The following is a 20511-nucleotide window of genomic DNA, read 5'->3' as shown; positions in this document are numbered from 1 at the left end:
CTAGAGAGAGAGAGGCTACAGATCGAGCTGATTCGCGAGCTTGATTTCGAGGAGTTGCAGGTGGAGGAAGTCGAAGAAGATTCCTCCGAAGATGACGATGATGATCTCGCTGCATTTCGCGTCACCTCCCAGTCCCACACTCGTCTCTCGTGAGCAATCTCTCTTCCTCCTCTTTCCATTTCCAGTTCGTTCTTTAGATAGCGAATCTATAAACAGCACTCGATGACTTGGCAGTGATAATCTCGGTGCTGATGAACTTATTTTCAACCCAGACGTTGCTTCTCTACACACCTATCTTGGCGGTATATATATATATTTGATTCTCTTCTTTGCTGTTTTCTTGCATTTCTCACATTTGAGTTTACTCAGAGGTTGAAGACACTCAAAACAGAATTGCTTCTGTGGATGGAGGCACCGTTTTGAAGCTCCCCCTTTTCTATCTTGAAGGTACTCTCATAAACAGAGTTTTGCTAACCCGAAAGTACCATTTCCATTTAACAATGACAATGCAATACTTCAGGAGTGGTTCTATTTCCAGAGTCTACACTTCCCCTTAGGATTATCCAGTCTAGCTTCTTGGCTGCTGTTGAGAGAGCTTTGAACCAAACTAATGCGCCATGTACTATAGGTGTGGTAGGTGACTTTATCTTTTTACTTTAATTGTCTTGGGTTCTTTTAAATGTCATGTTCAGAACCACATTTTATCCCTTTTTATCTTCAGATTCGTGTTTACAGAGAAGGTCATCAGTTCAAGTACGCCACTGTGGGTACAACCGCAGAGGTAAATATAGGTTTCTGTTAGATGCTTGGTCTTATCTCAAAAATTTGCTTCAGGTTTTGGGTGTGCTTTCTTTAGGTTCTTGACTGGCTTTCCTAAAATTAGATTTATTTTGTTACAGTATTATTTAGGTTAGAGCATTTTGGACCTCTTATAACATCTGCAAACTGCAAGCACAATTCCACCTGTCAGATAGTATCAAACTTAATAAGAGTTTTGTATGTGGAGATGCGGAATCAAATATGATTGGTTTAGCCACTAACATATCTGAAGAAAAAAAATACATTTTACAATTGGAATCTGTGTTGATCGATTGACTTCTTACCTAAAAAATATTGACTTAATGATTGTTTACGCAATGTTTCCGGAGCTATGCTTGAGACAGGGATCTTGATATTTAGGAAGTTGGGAAGTCTTGTTTGTGAGAAAAGTTTTGATCTTCATCTTTTTGCTATGGAACTTACTATTCTCGGTGGTAATAACAGATACGACAGTACCGTCGACTCAGTGACGGCTCATTCAATGTTATTACTCGTGGACAACAACGGTTTCGTTTAAAGCGTCGCTGGACCGACGTTGAAGGATTCGTAAGGACAATCCCTCGTATATATACATCTTTGTGTATTGCGGAAAAAAAGCTTTTCCTTATTAAATTATTCTTGCAGCCTTGCGGAGAGGTTCATATTGTTGACGAAGATGTGCCCTCGAGGACTCCCAGGGATGCGTTTGGGAAGCTGGTTCCGATAAGCAACCTGCGAGATCGGTCTGACTCTAGTGAAATGTCTATATTTACACCTCATAGAGATACGGACGAACAACAGTCACAAGCAAATTCTGAAGAAAGTTTTGAAAGTGGTCTTACTCTGTCCGAGAAAAGACTTCACTATTCAGCACTTGACTCGATTATGGATGACTGGACGAGTGTTGATGATGACCAAGTAGTCAGCACATCTAATATCCAATCTAGTGCATCTCATTCATACAGCTCTAAGTCCATTGGATGTTCTGGTCAAGATGACAAAAACGTATCTGCAAATGGCAAGATTCCTGTTTCACAAAGGAAAGATCAAAAGCATTATAGACTGACAAGTTTCCGGGAAAAGACTGATCTAAATCGATTCCGTATGGCCCCAAGAGCGTTTTGGCCATTCTGGGTGTATCGGATGTACGACTCATATCATCTTGCTCAAAGAGCAGCTGGTAAATGTATCGTTTTCTACAAGCGGCACAAACGTTAACAGTCTGCTAATGTAAAGATGATATGCAGATCTTTGGAAGCAGATCGTTGGGGTTCCAAACATGGAGGCTGTAGTGAATAAACCAGATATTTTATCCTTTTTCATCGCTAGTAAAATTCCTGTCTCCGAGTCAATTAGACAAGAGCTCTTGGAGATTGACGGAGTCTCCTACAGATTGCATCGAGAAATAGAATTGCTCGAGAGCTTTGATCGTGTTCGATGTAAACACTGCCAGGTAATGTGAAAAACATGGTAAAATATCATTTCTACTTCCTCTCCGTACTGTATTTGTTTAGTGATACGTTTTTTCATATTACTGCAGACTGTTATAGCAAGAAGAAGTGACATGTTGATTATCTCTAATGATGGTCCTCTAGGTGCCTATGTAAACCCACATGGCTATGTGCATGAGATAATGACCTTTTACAAAGCAAATGACATAGCGCTTAGAGGTAGACCAGTTCTAAAAGACAGCTGGTTTCCTGGGTAAGAGTTTTATCATTAATGTTTGCCACTATACGTATCACTCACTTTTACTCTAGATTAATTGGTCACAGCCAGATCCGTATTTTTCAAGTCATCAACCATAATAACTCTTTTGTATGTATCTTAGGTACGCATGGACGATTGCAAACTGTGCAACGTGTGAAACACAGCTGGGTTGGCTTTTCACAGCGGCAAACAAGAAGTTGAAACCATCGTCTTTCTGGGCAGTTCGGAGCTCACAGGTTGCAGATGACATGCGCTGAAAATATTACATCACGCCTTTTATACCAAATTATCATATATTACATCATGCCTTTTATACCAAATTATCATATAAAAAGTTTCTTTATAGAGAGAAACACTACATCACTTGTTTTTTTCTATGTACATATGACCTCTTATTATAGAATTACAATTGGCTAGATCCTTTTTAAGAGTACGTAGGTAGTTTTTTACCGGGTACAGCTACAATCATTTAAATCTCTTTTACTCATCATCCATTCAGTTCAAACTCAACATGAAGGTTTCTCCTAATTTCACAAGCGCAATATATTTACTTCCAGTACAACACCGTTTTCAGATCAAGCAGTTAGCGTCCATCACGGGATATGGAGAAGTATCTTCAAAGAAAATTGAATGTCGCCACTTGAGCGCTTGTCGCCATTTGACTATTTATTGTTGCTTGACCGTTTATCATCGTTTGAGCGTTTGTCTGTCACTTATTCGTTTGTCGTCATTTTTCTTTCTAAAAACGAGTAATTGGACTTTTTAGTAACTTTTACTCATCACAAAAAAATGACAAAATATCAAGTTGCGTTTTGTCACTTTTACTCAAAAATGAGTAAATGACAGGTCAGAAAACAAGTAAATGCACATTTTAGTCACTTTTACTTTTTTAAAAAAAAAGTGAGCTGGGACCTACTATATTTCTTTTGCTCGGTAACCAAAACAAATAAAATAATTAGTGGTCTATGCTGTTCAAATCATTATACTAAAGATTTTGATTATGAAATATCTATGGTCCTACCATGATCGGTCAATATTTTAACAAGAATAGGCCTACATCGAGCCCGACATACAATGAAGGCAATCTTGTCAGTAACTTCTTCTCGTCAAACGTCTCAAGTCCAAGCTCCATTACTCGTTTCGTTTTGGTTGCTCGCCGTTTGATCTCGTCGAGAAAATCTTGTGGTCATAAACTTCAAGATTTTGATCGTCTGGATTACCCCGTTCATGTGCCCTGAGTAAAAGCTCACACCGACAAAAAGATCACCACCAACCAACCAGCTCTGTCTCTCGTCGCCTTATGCAACTTACCATGGTCCGAGTTGATTGCATGGTTATGAGCTCCCTAGAGTTCTTCCCCCTCGTGATGGACTTGTTTGTCGTAACGATAGTTTTTCTCTTTGGCCTTTGATCTAGGCCCCTCGAAGATGATTTTGTCGGCTTAGGGTTTTGCGACAAGACTCTCGTCTCTTCTTCGATGATAATGTAGTCGGTTGCCTTATGAAGAGCATCTTGGATCGTGCGCGGTTTGTCGAGAGTTATCCATTTTCTGAACTTCGACTTGTACCAAAGTGTCTTTCTGAGCGCGTCGACGGCTACTTTATCGCTTATGCCGCTGACCCTGGAAATTGTTATGGTATTTTTGTGTAGGGTCATTTTAGTACTACGGAACACTAGAAAACTTGAATCAAGAATAAGAAATCGAGGCTAGGAGAGATGTTTTATTGAGTGTTTGATTCGGGACTACAACGTTGGTGTATAAACCCTAGTTCTAGTCGCCTAAACTCTAATCTCTTAACCTTTAAATGTTGATCCCTTGTTCTAGGGTTTGGACTCCCCTTTTATAGATGTAGATGTCGGCTTGAAGTAGGATGAACTCTTCCATAATAAGAAAAATGGAAGTTTCCCCTTATGCAGAGAACTTCTATTTTGTTTAAAGGACTTATAGAAGAGGTTGGACCATGGTTCCTTCTCAAGTAAGGATCTGGAAGTTAAAAGCCTATCTTGGTTCATCCTGGTTTGATTAGAATGACAAAGAAATTGCTATATGTCCAAACAAGGCAACCTGGAAGCATATGATTTGAAAGTGGGATAAGTTCGTCTTCATAAATTCTATGAGTCTTGTTCAACTTAGTGGTGACTCTCCACTGATTAATATTTCAAAATAAAGCTGCTCAGATCTTGTTTCATCCTGGTTTGATTAAAATGACAATGAAATTTCCATATTTTCAAACGGGGCAAGCTAGAACCATATGATTTGAAAGTGGGATAAGTTCATCCTCATGACTTATGAGTTTTGTTAAACTTCGTGGTTACTCTCCGACTGATTGTTTCAAAATAAATCTCCTTACATCTTAGCTCATCCTAGTTTAATTAGAATGACAAAAAAATTGTCATATGTCCAAACAAGACAAGCTGGAAGCATATGATCTAAAAATGGGATAAATTCGTCCTCATAACTCCTATGAGTTTTGTTCAATTTAATTGTCTCTCCACTGATTAATGTTTCAAAATAAAGCGCTTTACATCTTGGTTCATCCTAGTTTGATTAGAATAACCATGAAATTGCAATATTTCCAAACGGGGCAAGCTGAAATCATATGACTTGAAAGTGGGATAAATCCGTCCTCATGAATTCTATGAGTCTTGTTTAACTTAGTGGTGACTCTCCACTGATTAATGTTTCAAAATAAAGCTCATTCTATCTTGGTTCATTCTGGTTTGATTAGAATGACAATGAAATTGCCGTGTTTCCAAATGGGGTATGCCTGGAAGCATATGACCTGAAAGTGGGAGAAATTCGTCCTCATAATTCCTATAAGTTTTGTTCAACTTCGTGGTGACTCTCCACTGATCAATGTTTCAAAATAGAACTCTTTACATTTTGGTTCATCCTGGTCTGATTAGAATGACAATGAAATTGTCATATTTCCAAACAAGACAAGCTTGGAAGCATATGATTTGAAAGTGAGATTAGTTTATCCTCATAACTCCTGTGAGTTTTGTTCAATTTAGTGGTAACCCTCCAGTGATTAATGTTTCAAAATAAAGTTCATTACATCTTGGTTCATCCTGATTTGATTAGAGTAACCAATAAATTTTCATATGCCAAAACAGAGCAAGCTGGAAACATATGATTTGAAAATAGAATAAGTTTTTTCTCATGACTCCTATGAATTTTGTTCAATTTAGTGGTGACTCTCCACTTATTAATTTTTGAAAATAAAATTTTTGGTTCATCCAATTTCTATTATAATGACTCTAAACTTCTTATAACCATAATTAAGTTTAGATTGCTAAATCATGATATAAAATCGAGTTAACATAATTTTATTGCAACCAAATAGTAGACCTGAGATTCTCCAACGTAAATATTAAATTTTTATGTAATAAATGATTTTTTACCTAAAATATATTTAAAATAAGATTATTTTATTAGTAAACAAATTATGTAATTAAAAAAAAATTTAGAAAATTGTTTGAAGGCTGAAAATATAACTTTATTTTTTATACAATATTTTTAAAGTAAATTTTATATAAATTTACCATATACAAGGCTACATATGCACACGCGTACAACACCCTTCCCAAGCAAGAACAGACAGGTCTTGTCTCTTTTACACAAGCTCGATGCTCAAACTGCAGGTCCGAGTCGAAGGTTGAGAATATGTTTGCTTCTAAGATCTGGAGATATAACATATCAAATCAGAGGTCTTTTATTCATCAGAACAGGAAAACAAAATGTACAAAGAACCCACAACACTACACACATTAACTAATAGTCCAATACTAAACAAAAGAAACAATTCAACAAGTAAATAGAGTGGCAGCAACTACCACAACTTAAACCGCGCAAGACAGTGCTGAAAGCAGTATATTTAAGGTTCTGATCCAAGAAAACCCATTTGATCGACAATATCGTGTAGATCCTCACTGCCCCAATCCAATGGTGAAGCTACCAAATCTTCCACTTTCACATATATCTCAGGCTCTAAATGACCATCTTCCATCATCACATTCATAGCTTCCAAACATTGCTCATCCTTACTAGCCACCAAATTACTCGACTCATTGTCTACGGCTGCAGCAAGTAACGTCTCCATATCATCCTTCATTCTATCGAACTCTTGATCATGCAACACTCTCTCCTCAGTGGTCCCCAAACTTGGACTAGAAGTGAGCCTCCGCTTCCTACCAACATCCGAACCGAGCAAACCTCTCTTCTCTTTGCTCATTAGCGCAAACTGTTGAACAAAGTTTGGATTGTTCAAGGCCTTGGCGAGGAACGTCATCATTTGCTGCTGTCTTTTCTCTGTAACGAGCAAACGTTGCTCCATTTCTGCAACTTGACTCTTGGAGTTATGTTGCTGCTGTCTCAGCCTAACTACCTCAGCTACGAGTACGCTATGGTCCCTCTTTAGCCTCTCTACCTCTCCTTCAAAACCGTATTGCCCAACCTCCACACAAGACATACCTGATCCTGATCCTTGCTGATTCACAGTCTGTAAACCCATGTTTCTCCTTCGTTTTATGCTCTTCAAGAGATGCTTCTGCCCTGCCAAAAACCCTTCGTTCGCAAACTCCCATCTGTCCGGATCAATCTTTCTAAATCCCTGCAATACAGTGTCAAGTTTCTTCAGTGATACGTTTATATTCTATAGATTCTTGTCACATTTAAACCAGAAGGTAGGTCTGATGTAACAAAGTAGCAAACTTTGAGAAACCCATTCAAATTTTTAGTCTTCTGAAAGCACAAAGAGCTAACCTTTTAAGCCGAGGATTAACCACCCATCTAAAGGAAATTCAAATTTGAGATTAGAAAACAACAAAAGGAACAAGAAGCAGAGGAGGTAGTGAAGATGGGACGTACATAAGTGTTGAGCTGACGAATGAAGCTGGAGAAATTGCTATGCTTGAAGTAGCGAGGAAGGAGAGTGGTGGAGAATTTGTGAGAATCCCAAACGATGAAACTGTTACGACCATTGCTCCAAGACACCACCGTGTCCGTTGCCGGATCCTCCACCATTTCGTAAGTCTTTGTCAGAAACGGCGGTGGCCCTGTCTCGTTAAGCCCTTCCATTGGTCGCGGTGACGATGACGATCCGACAGACGAAGAAGCCGCCCCTGAACCACCGTAGGTCACCGTCTCTTCCTCGAATTCCACTTTCAGTTGTTCCATTTCTAATCCATATGCCAAAGGAAGTAAACTGACTCTCTTTCTTCAAGTTTCGTTGAAAAAGATTAGGTACTTAGGTTTGGGGAAGTTTGTGGAAGTGCTATAGAGAGTTTGATCTTGACATTTGTATATAAGTGGAGGAGAAGAAGGTTCTAGACATTTGTGTTCAAAGTTCTTTGCCATTTGTCTAACCACGTGGACACAAGATTTCCAGAAACTTCGTCACCACTCTAGAACCTTTTATGTTGCAAAAGGCCTTTTTGTTTTGTTTATGACAACTTATAGAATACACTTTAGCCCATTTCTGACGTTTACAAGGCCTGGTAATTTACCATTTAATAATAACGGAAAAGAAGTCCACTCAATTAAAATTTGCCGGTCTTATTAGACCACCTCCATCCAAAAGAGACTATTAAGGGTTCCTAAGAATTATTAAGTAGTTAATTTTGTGATTTGAAAGGTTAAGAACCCTTGTTACTCTAATTATTTTTTTCTACTTCCAAATAATTTTTTTTTTTAAATGTTGAATGACTGGATTTTATAAAATGAAAGAAAAGCATACATATAAATTTTATTGCCTTGGAATGTATTAGGCAAAGAAACCAAAACTTTCCAAATCACAAAAATAAAACTCGGTGCTAATTCACAGCAAAAAAAAAGAAGGATCATGTGATTGTTAACCACATAGTGGATCAGAACAATGAGGCTAAATAAAAGGGGGTTACCCGTTTAATGTGTTGAATCTGGTACGAGTCAAACTGACTCAGAAGCTGTTTTGCTTGTCCACAATGGGCAGCCATATCTGGGTGGTTGGCTCTCCATTCACCTTGAACCTGCGCAACCAATTAGTCAGATAACTAACACAAACGAGACTGGAACACAAATAAACTACAAAAAGTAATAGTAACGACAAACCCGAAGGGGAGGTGAGCAATTAGCCATATCCCATATTTTGAATGGCCTTGAAACCAGCTTCTCTCGACCAGTTAGTTCCCATAATGTGATATCTCTGGTGGCAGCAGATCCGACTGGTACGAACTCAAATGGTCATCAGAAAGCCAAAAAACAAATAACATGAATGGGGGTTTAGAAGTTTCAAACCACCATACCAAGAAGTAACGTAAGCTAAAACTCGCAAAACGCAATAATGCCACAAAAAACTGTTAAGAACAAATATCTACTCTATTAAAATAGAGTTCTATTTTTATCTACCATAAAAGTTATCACTTAAATTTTGGACTTATTCATAGCTCTACCATTTAATATGCACATTCATTATACAATATATTTGATATTAACTTAATTACTTAATCTACTAATAAAATAAAATATTAATTGGGTAAGAATCCGTATGGTTACCATATTTTGTGGAAAATTTGTTATGTCTTTAAGTAAAAGACTTAAGAAACAATTAAACTTTATACAAATAGTTTATCGATGTCAAAAAAATACAAATAGTTTATCACAAATAATCTTAATTTACCATATTTAAAATCATTTGAATAAATATCAAATAGTAAAGGAAAGTTAGTTACTTGATTCACCATAATAAATCTGCATATATAACACTTATATAAATAATTAGATTAATTTCTTACGGCAAATTATTAAATTCGACTTAGAAATAAAAATATAATTTCATAAGTCAAAAGACAATATAACTTTTCAATGATGATTTCTTAAAATCTCTTCACCACAAGATTATTAATATATTTCCATAAAATGTGAATGCTCTGAAGAAACTTTACAAGCAATATAAGATATATATGTATTTCTACTAATTTGAAAACCTAAAAAGAAAAAATGATTTATTTTGATGAGAATGAATTTCTCAGAATATTTTCCATGTTGTATGCTAAATTGGTAATACAACCTCCACTTTCAGAAATAATTAAATTTAAAATAATTAACTAATCTACTGTATAAAATTATATACATATTTTTTATTTTAAAAAAAAAAACAAACCGCGTTTCAACGCGAGTACTATTCTAGTTTACGTTATTATTGAATGGTAACCATGAATTTTATATTTGATATAACTAATATATTCTATTAATTCTGCAGTTTGCCCTATTGATAAAAGTTGTGTCCACCTTTTTAAATTTTATAACTGCCACCAAATACATCTTTAATACACCATTTTTATGTTAAAATAAAAACAAAACTTACCTTCACCCCCTAAGGTGAATCTCTACATTCACTCACCAATAAGAATTAGTTAATTGAGATTTGATATCTCTTAAAAAGGAAACCAAGTAATAAGAATTTAATGAAATAAAATTATATTTTTAGATAAATAAAAAATAGTAGCAATTATCAAAAAAATATAACTTTTTAATATTGATAAATCCGTCAGAAAATACTAAACCCTAAACCCTAAATTCTAAACCCTAAACCTTAAATTCTAAATACTAAACCCTAAATCTTTGGGAAAAGCCTGAACCCTTGGACAAATCCTATACCCTAAACCCTCAAATTTAAACCAAACCTTAAATCATAAACTAAATCCTAATCCCTAAACCCTAAATCATAACTTCTAATACTAAACCCTAAATCCTAAATTCTAAAATGGTTTATAGTTTAGGATTAAGGGTTTATGATTTAATATTTGTCAAAGAGTTTAGAGTTTAGGGTTTCGTGTTTAGAATTTAGGGTTTAATATTATGGTTTATAATTAAGGGTTTAAGGTTTAGGGTTTAAGATTAACGATTTAGGGTATAGGATTTGTCCAAGGGTTCAGACTTTCCCCAAGGGTTTAGGGTTTAGTATTTAGGGTTTAGGGTTTAGTATTTTCTGACGGGTTTATCAATATTAAAAAATATTTTTTTTTATAATTGCTACTATTTTTGTTTATCTAAAAATATAATTGTATTTCACAAAATTCTTATTACTTGGTTTTCTTTTTTTAAGAGATATCAAATCTCAATTAACTGATTTTTATTGGTGGGTGAATGTAGAGATTCACCTTAGGGGGTGAAGCTAAATTTTGTTCTTAAAATAACTGCCACAATCGTGTCCATTAACTGCATTAATATCAATATAATTTGAAAGGCATAAAATGGGGGCCATTAATCACGTAACTTCAACGGGAGATGCAAAATATTTATGCACCATTAACTCAAATGAGTGTTATAAAGAGATGCAAAATATTTGGACCCATGGCCTTGATTAACAATATTATTATTTAAATGGCATGACATATTATAATGTAATGCTTTAACGTCTAATTAAATATTAAATATATCCTAAAAAAAAATATTAAGAGATATAAGTGGTTACGAACTAGATTTTATCCCTGTTCGAAAACGCGGGCTAGGCGGCCGAGTAATCGCCGGAAAGACGCAAATCGGATCACCACCGTGGCGAATTGATGTTATTCGGCCAATAAATCGGACGTTGAAAAAAACTCAAAGTTTTCATGGATTTTATGTTTGATATCGCGAATACGTCTTAGATTTGATGTATTTTCATTAAAACTTGCAAGAAAAATGAGAAAATCTGTGAAATCTAGAAAAAAAAAATCGAAAAAACGGCTGGTAGTTACAGAAACATCGCAGAGGAAGAGGTAGAAGATAAGGTTATTTACGTCATTTTCTAACCATTTAACCTAATTCTTTAAAAAATTGACAAAACATGCAGAATCAAGGGTTGAACCCAGGTCTGGACATCTCTAACCAGCGCCTATAACCACAAGACTACAACATAACAACGTTGTTTGTTCACATAGTCAATATATATAGCTACTTACAGATATAAATGCTCATAATTACGCTCCGATTAATCCTCGTATAATCTCCGAATAATTGATTCGGCGCTAGGTCCTACCCGGCCGCACGCGTAGCGCCTAACGAATTTTTGAACATTGGATTTTATAAAAATTATATTTCTTAAAAAATATAAAACAAAAAATATATCCGTCATTTTAAGGGTCGATCATATATTTGGTTCAACTATTTGAAAAAAAATTGATTTGCGGATGCGGATTATGAGTATTTTATCCGGGATAAGTGCGGATTGGTAGATTTTACATTGCAGGTACCAGCCGACCCGAAAATTATTTAATAAATAAAAATAAAAAAACTTTATAAAATATGGTAATTTAAAAAATAAAAAAATTTAAGAATATATAGTTTTTATTATATTTTTTTCATTTTTATAATAATTAAATCAAATAGTTATTTTTAAAAAAATTATAACCCGCAGATAACCGCAAAATTAAATGGGACGGGTACTAATACAAATTATTTGTTTGCGGGTTGTGCGGGTCATATTTTTTGACCAAAACAAAATTGAAATCCGCGGGTTTAGGGTTCGATCGGCAACCCAACCCTAACCAAATATATACCGGATCAATTTCTAAATTGCTATTATTTAGTAAAATATATTTTGATTAAAATTTACACATAAATATGACATAAATATGAAAATTAAACTAAAAAAAATATAAAGGGCGGGTCAAAATCTAGTATAGATTAAACCAAAATCTTTGAATGTGGTGCCTACATGTACATGTATTTTATGTCATTTTTGGTTTTGAAGTCATTCACACCATACTTGTTAATTTTGATGTTCCTGTCTTCGAGAGAGCCTGAAACATGATATTACATAATTTGGCATTGATGTTTCTACTGATTTGATTAGGATCTCTTTTTTCTATTTCTCAAATATTTAACATTCCGTCCTTTAATTTATTATAGAGTATATTTTGAAGAAAACCAAAAATTTGTGTTTTTGATCCCTCTAAACTTTCTAGAATACTCAGATAAGATTTTATCCCACAAACATTTTGTATGCCTAGTATATCTTTCATTTTTGGCGAGTGGTTTCATCTACTACATGTCCAAATTGTAAAAAAAATTACCGTCTATAATCTGACATTCATCACTTTGTGCTTTGCAGAAAAAAACTCTCATCTGCAAATAAGAAATAAGATATCATAGGACATGTCCGTACCACATAAAAAAAAAAAGATTTTTGTTTTGGTTTGAGCAATGTACTCATTATCTGTGACATGTTTTGAGCCATGAATGAGAATCAGAAGCTTACTTGTCGAGTCTACACTTCTCTTCTTAGAGTAGGAATTGTTGGAGGTAACTAACTTGCTGAGAAGATGTTTCTATTGTTTTTTGTGACAGCTTAAAGCTATCCCACTTGGTTTAGCTATTTATGATTTACTTCTGGTCATGCTGGTTTATTTCATTAACCGGTTTGTCGGTTCACTCAAACTATATGTACTAGTCATAGGACCATTTTAGATAATCAATCAAACAATCAAATAATTATCTTTATCTCTTTATTCTCTCTATCGTCATCATCATTCATCTTTATCAATCATCATCCACCATCATCAAATCTTTGTTCTTCAAGATGATTCTTCTTCTTTGTAGTCATCTTCTAGGCTTGATTTGCCTTTCTTAGGATTCTCGGTGAATCCCTAGACAAGGATTTATCTACCCTGTTACATTGGTATCAGAGCTATTGGTTCTCGGATCTGCAACGATGGTTGAAACAAGACTCCAAGAGCGTTCTTTAGCAGTGCAAGTTGACAAGCTAAGGTCTTCACACCACCTCCTCGCCGCTCAGATGAAATCTCGAGCAGATTCAATCAACGCCCGCTTTGACCGACTCGAGGCGATGTGGCTTCAAGCAACCGGAAAATCTCCATTGGACCCAGGACCTTCTATTCCACCAACACCCTTGAACCATTCCTCTTCTCGCCCTCCGGACCCTCTCAGCCTAGATTGTGACGAATCTGTTTCACTCAAGCAGATCCCGACTGTTGGTAAGGTTGTGGATGGACGAAATCATCAGCTGCTAGCAAGGAACGCTTCCGTTGGCCGCGAAATATCCAGAAACTTCGAAGATCCTCTGAGTAATTTCGTCGAACACATGGTGGGCCAAAAACATCATGAAGTTTCTATGGTTGAAAATCCGAAAATGGAGCAGTACAGTGACGGATTTGGACGCCAAGCTCCATTATCTACTTCTTCAGTTACTTCTCCATTGCCAAAGAAGCCTCCTGATCCTCCGGATCTCTGTCATTCTGGTATGATCTCAGCTACTAAAGCTTCTCCTAGGATAAAGGAAGCTCCTTTATCAAGCGTCAACTCCAAAACAAGCACACACAAGCTCCAACGAAAATATTCATCTGAGGAGGTTTATGAAAGAGTGAAACTTGGTTTGTGTATGTTTTGTGATGAACTTGATATCTCTGATCATCATCTACAACACAAGAGATCAAGGATTTACATGATAGAAGGTGATGATAATCAAGTTTCTTATGACAAAGCCACTGATGATGTTTCCGTGAAAGGGACTGTTGCTTATGATAAAAAGGGAATGAAGCAGGCTGTTTGTGGTTCAGGATATGTGAATGATTGTGTTGATTCGAAAGCTGTAGGAAACAATCACCATGTATCAGAATCAGAGTTGGCCAGCTGGAAACAATCTGCTTGCAAAGCTGTTCCTGATGTCGTGAAGATGACTACTCTTAGGCTTGGTGATAGTAGTGTTATGATTGTTAATGCTACTGGTGGTGTAATGGATGATATACTCTCTTTTACAGACTGCAAGAGCAGTGAGTTATCTGGTCAAGTTACAGAACTGTTGAGTATGAAGAGTATGGTCTATGCAATCAATGTTAACGACTCAGGTCCAAGAGTATGGGAGCCTGGTGGATTACCAACTGAAGCAGCTCAGTGTTACTGGCGAGAGAAACAATACAGTCAGGAGGACATATCGCTGCAAACACAGAAGCTTCAGATGAAGTTTGAAGCAGCATTGTGGGAACAACATAGCTCGAGTTGTCTGACCATACGTAATGCCCCGGAGGTTATAAGGCTTCACGAGATGAATCTGTTTCTATGTTTACAGTGCTCAGAGACGCCAGCTCTAGTGCCAAGGGAAATTCGAGATGGAGTTAAGACGTCCAGTGGCGTAGTAAGGATCATGAAGGCATTTTCACTTATGGAGAAAGAAGCGTCTCAAGGCAATGAAGGATTCAGTCTTGGCATCAATGGACACAAGAAGTCCTCGGCTGCAGCTATTGCTCAGAAGAAATACCTCAAGACCTGGAAATTTAAATACAAACTACACTTGCTGTTAAGAGTTTTGTTGGCTGAGCGAGACTTAGTTAGTGTCGTCATATCAGGGAGCTATGTGCGCAGATATCTGCTGGTGTGTTTATATGAGTACGCTCTGCGAATTTTGGGCTCTTCTATTCAGGTTACTTCAAGCAACAACACAACACGTCAAGCTAACAACACTGGGGATAACATGAAGTTCAGAGCTCTTGGTCTCTACAGCATATCAATGAAGAACAATGGATGCCAAAGTAAAGCTTTCACCGAAGCTTTTGTTTACTGGAAAGAGCATCCTCCAGACCATGATTCATGGGAACGAAGCCATGGCTACTGGAAGCGGTTTGCGGAGAACTTGGCATTTGGTAGAGAAGTTGATGCTTCTTGCTCTCTTTACTTTTACTCCCTTGACTACAATCATACCCGTCTAAACAAGGTCACCAAAGCTGTGAAGAAAAGAGTTGCTGATAGACACATTTTGGTTGCTGAGAAGAACATGGGAGAGATCTCAATTGGTGACGGTTATGGCTCATACTCTGAACAGAGTCGAGACTGTGGCTTCTCTGTACTCCTTACTCAGTGGAAAGAAAATCCCCCAGATCAAGATATATTTTCTGTAGACCTCGTGGGAAGCAAGGCGCAGAGGAATGATCTTGTGGTTGTGAGACATAAGATGCAGAAAAGTTACCAACCGAAATTGTGGGTCTACTTGGCTAGAGTTATTATGGCTGTGAAAGACGAAATGGACAGAGATATATACTTGGATACTCTTTGGCTTCAGTCTTCACTTATGAATGGTATCATTCTCCTAGACCACTTGAGGTATTATTCCACAACATGGATTGCTGGAGCAGCTACTCATCATTCATCCTTGAGGGCAAGGATGCTCTGAAGAAGGGAGTATTGTGACAGCTTAAAGCTATCCCACTTGGTTTAGCTATTTATGATTTACTTCTGGTCATGCTGGTTTATTTCATTAACCGGTTTGTCGGTTCACTCAAACTATATGTACTAGTCATAGGACCATTTTAGATAATCAATCAAACAATCAAATAATTATCTTTATCTCTTTATTCTCTCTATCGTCATCATCATTCATCTTTATCAATCATCATCCACCATCATCAAATCTTTGTTCTTCAAGATGATTCTTCTTCTTTGTAGTCATCTTCTAGGCTTGATTTGCCTTTCTTAGGATTCTCGGTGAATCCCTAGACAAGGATTTATCTACCCTGTTACATTTTTCAACTGTTCCAAAAACATATTAATGTAAATGCGTCAAAATTTTTCTCTTCTGTAGTTGCATGTGGTGAAGTTTTTTTCCCCAGTCAAGCTATGTTGGTATCTTTGCTCGCAGAGTGCGTGACAGAGATGAGTTTAGTGAGGTTGCACAACGGAGAGAACTTTTCCGCAGAAACGACCCCAAAGCAGTTATCCGTATATTTGAAAGCAGCCTTTCTATGCACTCTAATCCATCCGCACTGACCGAATACATTAAGGCATTGGTCAAACTGATAGGCTGGATAACAGTGAGCTCGTACGAACCTTATAAAAAGGTGGATAAGTGATATGCTTAAACTAACCTTCAAGTTGATCTCTCAAATAAGAGGTTTGATGTAATACTTGACGATCAAATCTAAAGGGAGCGTGGACACACAATAGATTATAGATATTAAAATTAAACTAGGCAAAAATAATATAAAGCGGTAAATAACAAAACAGCAAATAGATAGAGGATATATAATTTGTAAACAAATGGGAAAACGGTTGCTAGACTTAGGATTTTATTCAGGTTATCAGAATTTTAATTGATAGATACTAAGCGTTTGATCCTCGAACTCGAATGCAATTGTAAGATATTCAGCTCTCGCTGCGAGTCTACGTGTTTGAATCTATATCCATACTCTCGCATGCGATATGAAACGAGTGTCGATCGATACACCTATTGGGTGTTGATCGATACGTCTTCCAAAAAAGCGTTAATGTTCAGTTCGATAGGTTCACTAATTTAACTAAACCAGCATGTTACTATGCCTAACAACCTAGCTCAACAGGATTCAGTTCAGGTAGTAGACCATACTCTCACGTGCGCCTAACTATCTATGATCAGATTCCTAGTTAATTACTTTAGAAACAAGCAGTAAAAACAATCCTATTAAAGGATGCAATAAATAACCCTAGCAATTCTATAAATCACAAGTTTATCAAAACCCTATAATTCTCTAAACCTAATAGTGGATCTACTCAGACATCATAGATGAAGACATAATCATAAACTGGACAGAAATCATATTAATCAATAGAAAACCAAAGGAGTTCATGTCTTCTCTCCTATTCTAAAAATTAATAATATAAAGCGTACAAAGAAGAGTGAGAGATGTTTTTTCTGCTGCAGAGAAGTGCTCTCCTTGTATTATCTTCATCGATGAGATATACCATTGGCGGAAGCAATAACTAAAAGGAACAACAATACCTGAAGAAGACATTGAGCCATTTGCTCGATGAATTGGATGGGTTTGAAAAGAATGAAGGCATATTGTGGTTGCAGCAACAAATTTCCCAGAATCATTGGATAAGGCCCTGGTTAAACCTGAGAGATTTGATCGCCATATTGTTGTACCTAACCTTAATGTGGAAGGGAGTCGCCAGATTTTTGAGTCTCACATGTCAAAGGTAGGATTTTGATTGTGTAGTAGTAATGGCCTTAGCCTGTTAGAGACATGAACTGTTGGCTTATTGTCATCGTTGTGTGTATTTTCAGGTACTTAAGGCTCAAAATGTCGATTTAATGATCATCTCTAGAGGAACTCATGGATTTTCTGGTGCTGATTTGGGGAATCTGGTCAATTTTTCTGCTCTGAAAGTTGCAATGGATGGTTCAAAAGTTTTGATAATGTCTTATATTTAGTTTGCCAAAGACAGAATCATGATGGAAGCGAGAGAAAATTTTCATTTATATGTGACGAGTCAAGAAAGCTGAATGCTCTCCATGAAGGTTGTCATGCCCTCGTTGCATCCACACAGAAGGTTCTCTTCATGTCCACAAAGTAACCATTTCTGATGCAAGCATGGTCGAACGAGAAGCTAACTTAGAACATGAAGGACTTAATGAGTGGATGTAACCTCGTGGATGCAACTATGTAGATGTAGAACCCGGTGGATGCATCTAACTGGTTGCAGAACCTGTGGATAAACCTGAATAGATGCAACAATCAAGTGACTATGAAGATATCTTGATGCTGGTTTGATCTTCCGAGCTGGTTCGACCACCCGAGAAGCTTCAGTCAATCACTCTTATTTCGCCAACGATGACAACGTCAAGGAAGAAATCGAAAAAGAATCACAGGAAGATGACAAACCACACATCGATTGGCGAACCGAGATCCTTTTGTACATAGAAGATGGATATGTCCCCGGGGACAAACGGTCCACTAGACGATTAAAAACTCGTTGCGTGAACTCTATGTACCTTGACGGGAATCTCTTCCGTAGGAGGTCAACAGGAGCATGGCTGAGCTGCATCGACGGTGCTGAGGTGGATAATTTCATGAGGGAGATGCACGAAGGAGCGGGAGGAAACCATTCTGGAGGGAGAACCTTAGCCTTAAAAATAAAAAAAGATCGACTTCTATTGGCCGACAATGGAAGCAGATTGCCGTAATCACGCCGCAAAGATGCGAGAAATATCAATGACATGCACTTATGATACACGCACCAACCGAGCTACTCAAAGCTCCGGCGCCACCATACCCATTCATGAGATGGGCGATGGATATAGTCGGACCCCTCCCCCGATCAAGGCAATGATGATACCTACTCGTCATGACAGACTACTTCACCAAATGGATAGAAGTCGAAGCATACCCCTCTATAAAGGACGAACAAGTCAAGAAATTCATTTGGAAGAACATCATATGCTGACACGGGCTCCCGTAAGAAATTGTGACGAATAACTGTTCGCAATTTATTTCAAACAAGTTCGAAGATTTGTGCGCCAATTGGAATATAAGGTTGAGAAAATCGTCTCCGCGATTCCCCCAATGAAACGGTCAAGCCGAGGCAATGAACAAAACAATCATCGAAGGCCTCAAAAAGCGACCAGAAGAAAAGAATAAGACTTTCGGCCTGATATACCATGGATTTTACCCACTTTTAGCCATGGTATATAAGTATTTTAGAATATATTATATGTGTTTTGAGTCTATTTAGAGCACTTGCAGGTTTAGGGACGATTTGGAGGGAAGTGGTGATTTTGGTGCCTTTTGGAGTCTTTCAAAGTGCAGAACTGCACATACGCGTCTGATGTTTAGCTATGGATGGAGACCTTCCCACCGTTAGATTTTTCTCATATTTTACACAAGATATATCGTTGAGTTACCTTTCCAATGCTACCGGTTTGATTTCAATCAGCATCCTATAGCAGAAGTTATGCCCGTTTTACTGAAGAGTGGTCAGTCTGTCTCGCGAGAGAAAGCTATCGAGAAGAAGAACGTATGTCGATCGGTGCAGCACACTGCATGTTGATCGATGGGGATGTCAAAATGTGGGCCGAGTATATTTTATGACCGACTAAAGCCCAGGAGCCACCACAAAGTTACCAAAATACTCTTGGACGACCAGAAACCCTATTTATGTGTGTTTCTAAGCCATTGTTGACGGTTACACTTTCTTTGCTTCATTAGTCATTGTTCTTAGTTTGGAGAGAAGAGAGGAACTCCTTCAGAGTCCTCTTGGAACTCCATTTGTTTTGGTTCTATATTATTTATGCAATTTCATATCTATTAATCTATGATTTCTGTGACAAACTTCATGTCTAAATAGATCCACCTATTAGATTTACGTTTAATATAGGTTATGAGGGATTAGCCCCAAATATAGAATTTCTAAGTTGTGATATTCATCATTGAGACTGTTCTTATTGCTTGTTCTTAGTAATTAACCTGAACTTGATCTTAGATTAATTAGGCATTAGCTACTGCTTTGTCTCATATCTGACTTGTCTTCTCTGAGCTAGGATTGATAGAAATAAACGAAAGTTGATCTAGAAACCCTAGTGAACTATAATCAATCCGCGCTAAACGCTTTCTAGAAGCGTGTCGATCGATTCTCCTACAGAGATATTGATCGACGCGACGACAGGCGTATCGGTCCATGCTCCTCTAGAGACATCGATCGACGCTTTCTAAAATTCGACAACGAGAGTTGAAGGTCTTGGATCTAGTAAAAGATAACCTAGAAGATGAAAGTTGATTGGTTATTCTTACTGTTGAGTTCTATAATATCATGCTTTAGTCTCTATATCATTATAATCCTGATTTCCTGAATAGAAACCCTAGATTTAGCAAACCATCAATCCATCAAACAACTCTCTGCCAAGATGAACAATTGTCTTGCTCAACTTGTTTACTGCTTTATTTATTTACTGTTTTATAATATATTAGCCTAGCTTAATCATAAAATGTTTAGATCTAGTGTGTACCCTAGCTCCCTGTGAATTCGATCCCTAAGTACTACAACTCGATCTCTTATTTGAGAGAGTATAAATCACTCATTAGGGTAATTTGAGTGATATCAGGGCCGACAAGCTAGACGGCGTGCTATGGTACCATCGAATGATGCCAAGAGGATCAACCGGAAGAACCCCGTTTTCCCTAGCTATGTCATGGGGTGGAAGAAATGGCGCTAGCATAAGCTGATGTAGCCACGGTACGGCGCCTGATAATTCCCGAAGACGAAGAACTTAACAA

General features: G+C 37.2%; 2 protein-coding genes across 4 annotated transcripts in view; one reads left to right on the top strand and one right to left on the bottom strand.

The window, feature by feature from the left end:
* The window catches only part of LOC108834439 (uncharacterized), a 3924-nt gene extending 996 nt beyond the window's left edge, over positions 1 to 2928 (top strand). Inside the window, exons 2-11 of the mRNA XM_057006263.1 lie at positions 5 to 149; positions 235 to 302; positions 370 to 447; positions 521 to 633; positions 722 to 781; positions 1264 to 1365; positions 1444 to 1978; positions 2046 to 2251; positions 2339 to 2502; positions 2630 to 2928. Of these exons, the coding sequence (XP_056862243.1) occupies positions 5 to 149; positions 235 to 302; positions 370 to 447; positions 521 to 633; positions 722 to 781; positions 1264 to 1365; positions 1444 to 1978; positions 2046 to 2251; positions 2339 to 2502; positions 2630 to 2765 (1607 nt within the window). The 3' untranslated portion in view covers positions 2766 to 2928. The remainder of the gene's footprint in view (positions 1 to 4; positions 150 to 234; positions 303 to 369; positions 448 to 520; positions 634 to 721; positions 782 to 1263; positions 1366 to 1443; positions 1979 to 2045; positions 2252 to 2338; positions 2503 to 2629) is intronic.
* A 3064-nt stretch (positions 2929 to 5992) lies between these two features.
* LOC108834438 (heat stress transcription factor A-2) lies at positions 5993 to 7802 on the bottom strand. Of its 3 annotated transcripts, none has more exons than XM_057006541.1 (3): positions 7379 to 7802; positions 6346 to 7121; positions 5993 to 6192 (listed from the first exon to the last, which is right to left on the bottom strand). In XM_057006541.1, the coding sequence occupies exons 1-2, from the start codon at positions 7685 to 7687 to the stop codon at positions 6387 to 6389; spliced, it is 1044 nt and encodes a 347-aa protein (XP_056862521.1). In that variant the 5' UTR covers positions 7688 to 7802; the 3' UTR covers positions 5993 to 6192; positions 6346 to 6386. The 3 variants fall into 3 exon arrangements, with proteins under 3 accessions (XP_056862521.1, XP_056862522.1, XP_056862520.1); XM_057006542.1 differs by lacking the exon at positions 5993 to 6192 and adding an exon at positions 7294 to 7300 and having other exon boundaries at positions 6207 to 7142; positions 7379 to 7491; XM_057006540.1 differs by lacking the exon at positions 5993 to 6192 and having other exon boundaries at positions 6207 to 7121.
* Positions 7803 to 20511: the final 12709 nt, after the last annotated feature.

This window comes from Raphanus sativus, chromosome 3 (genome assembly GCF_000801105.2).
Source record: "Raphanus sativus cultivar WK10039 chromosome 3, ASM80110v3, whole genome shotgun sequence".
Taxonomy (NCBI): Eukaryota; Viridiplantae; Streptophyta; class Magnoliopsida; order Brassicales; family Brassicaceae; genus Raphanus; species Raphanus sativus.
The sequence above is the reverse complement of the archived record's forward strand: the minus strand, read 5'-3'. Positions and strand labels throughout refer to the sequence as shown.

Bases quoted from the DNA above. Each gene is read 5' to 3' on its own strand.
- LOC108834438 (XM_057006541.1), bottom strand. From the start codon at position 7,687: ATGGAACAACTGAAAGTGGAATTCGAGGAAGAGACGGTGACCTACGGT. The intron at 7,122-7,378 runs GTACGTCCCATC...ACTGTATTGCAG, and splicing joins TTCGTCAGCTCAACACTTAT to GGATTTAGAAAGATTGATCC.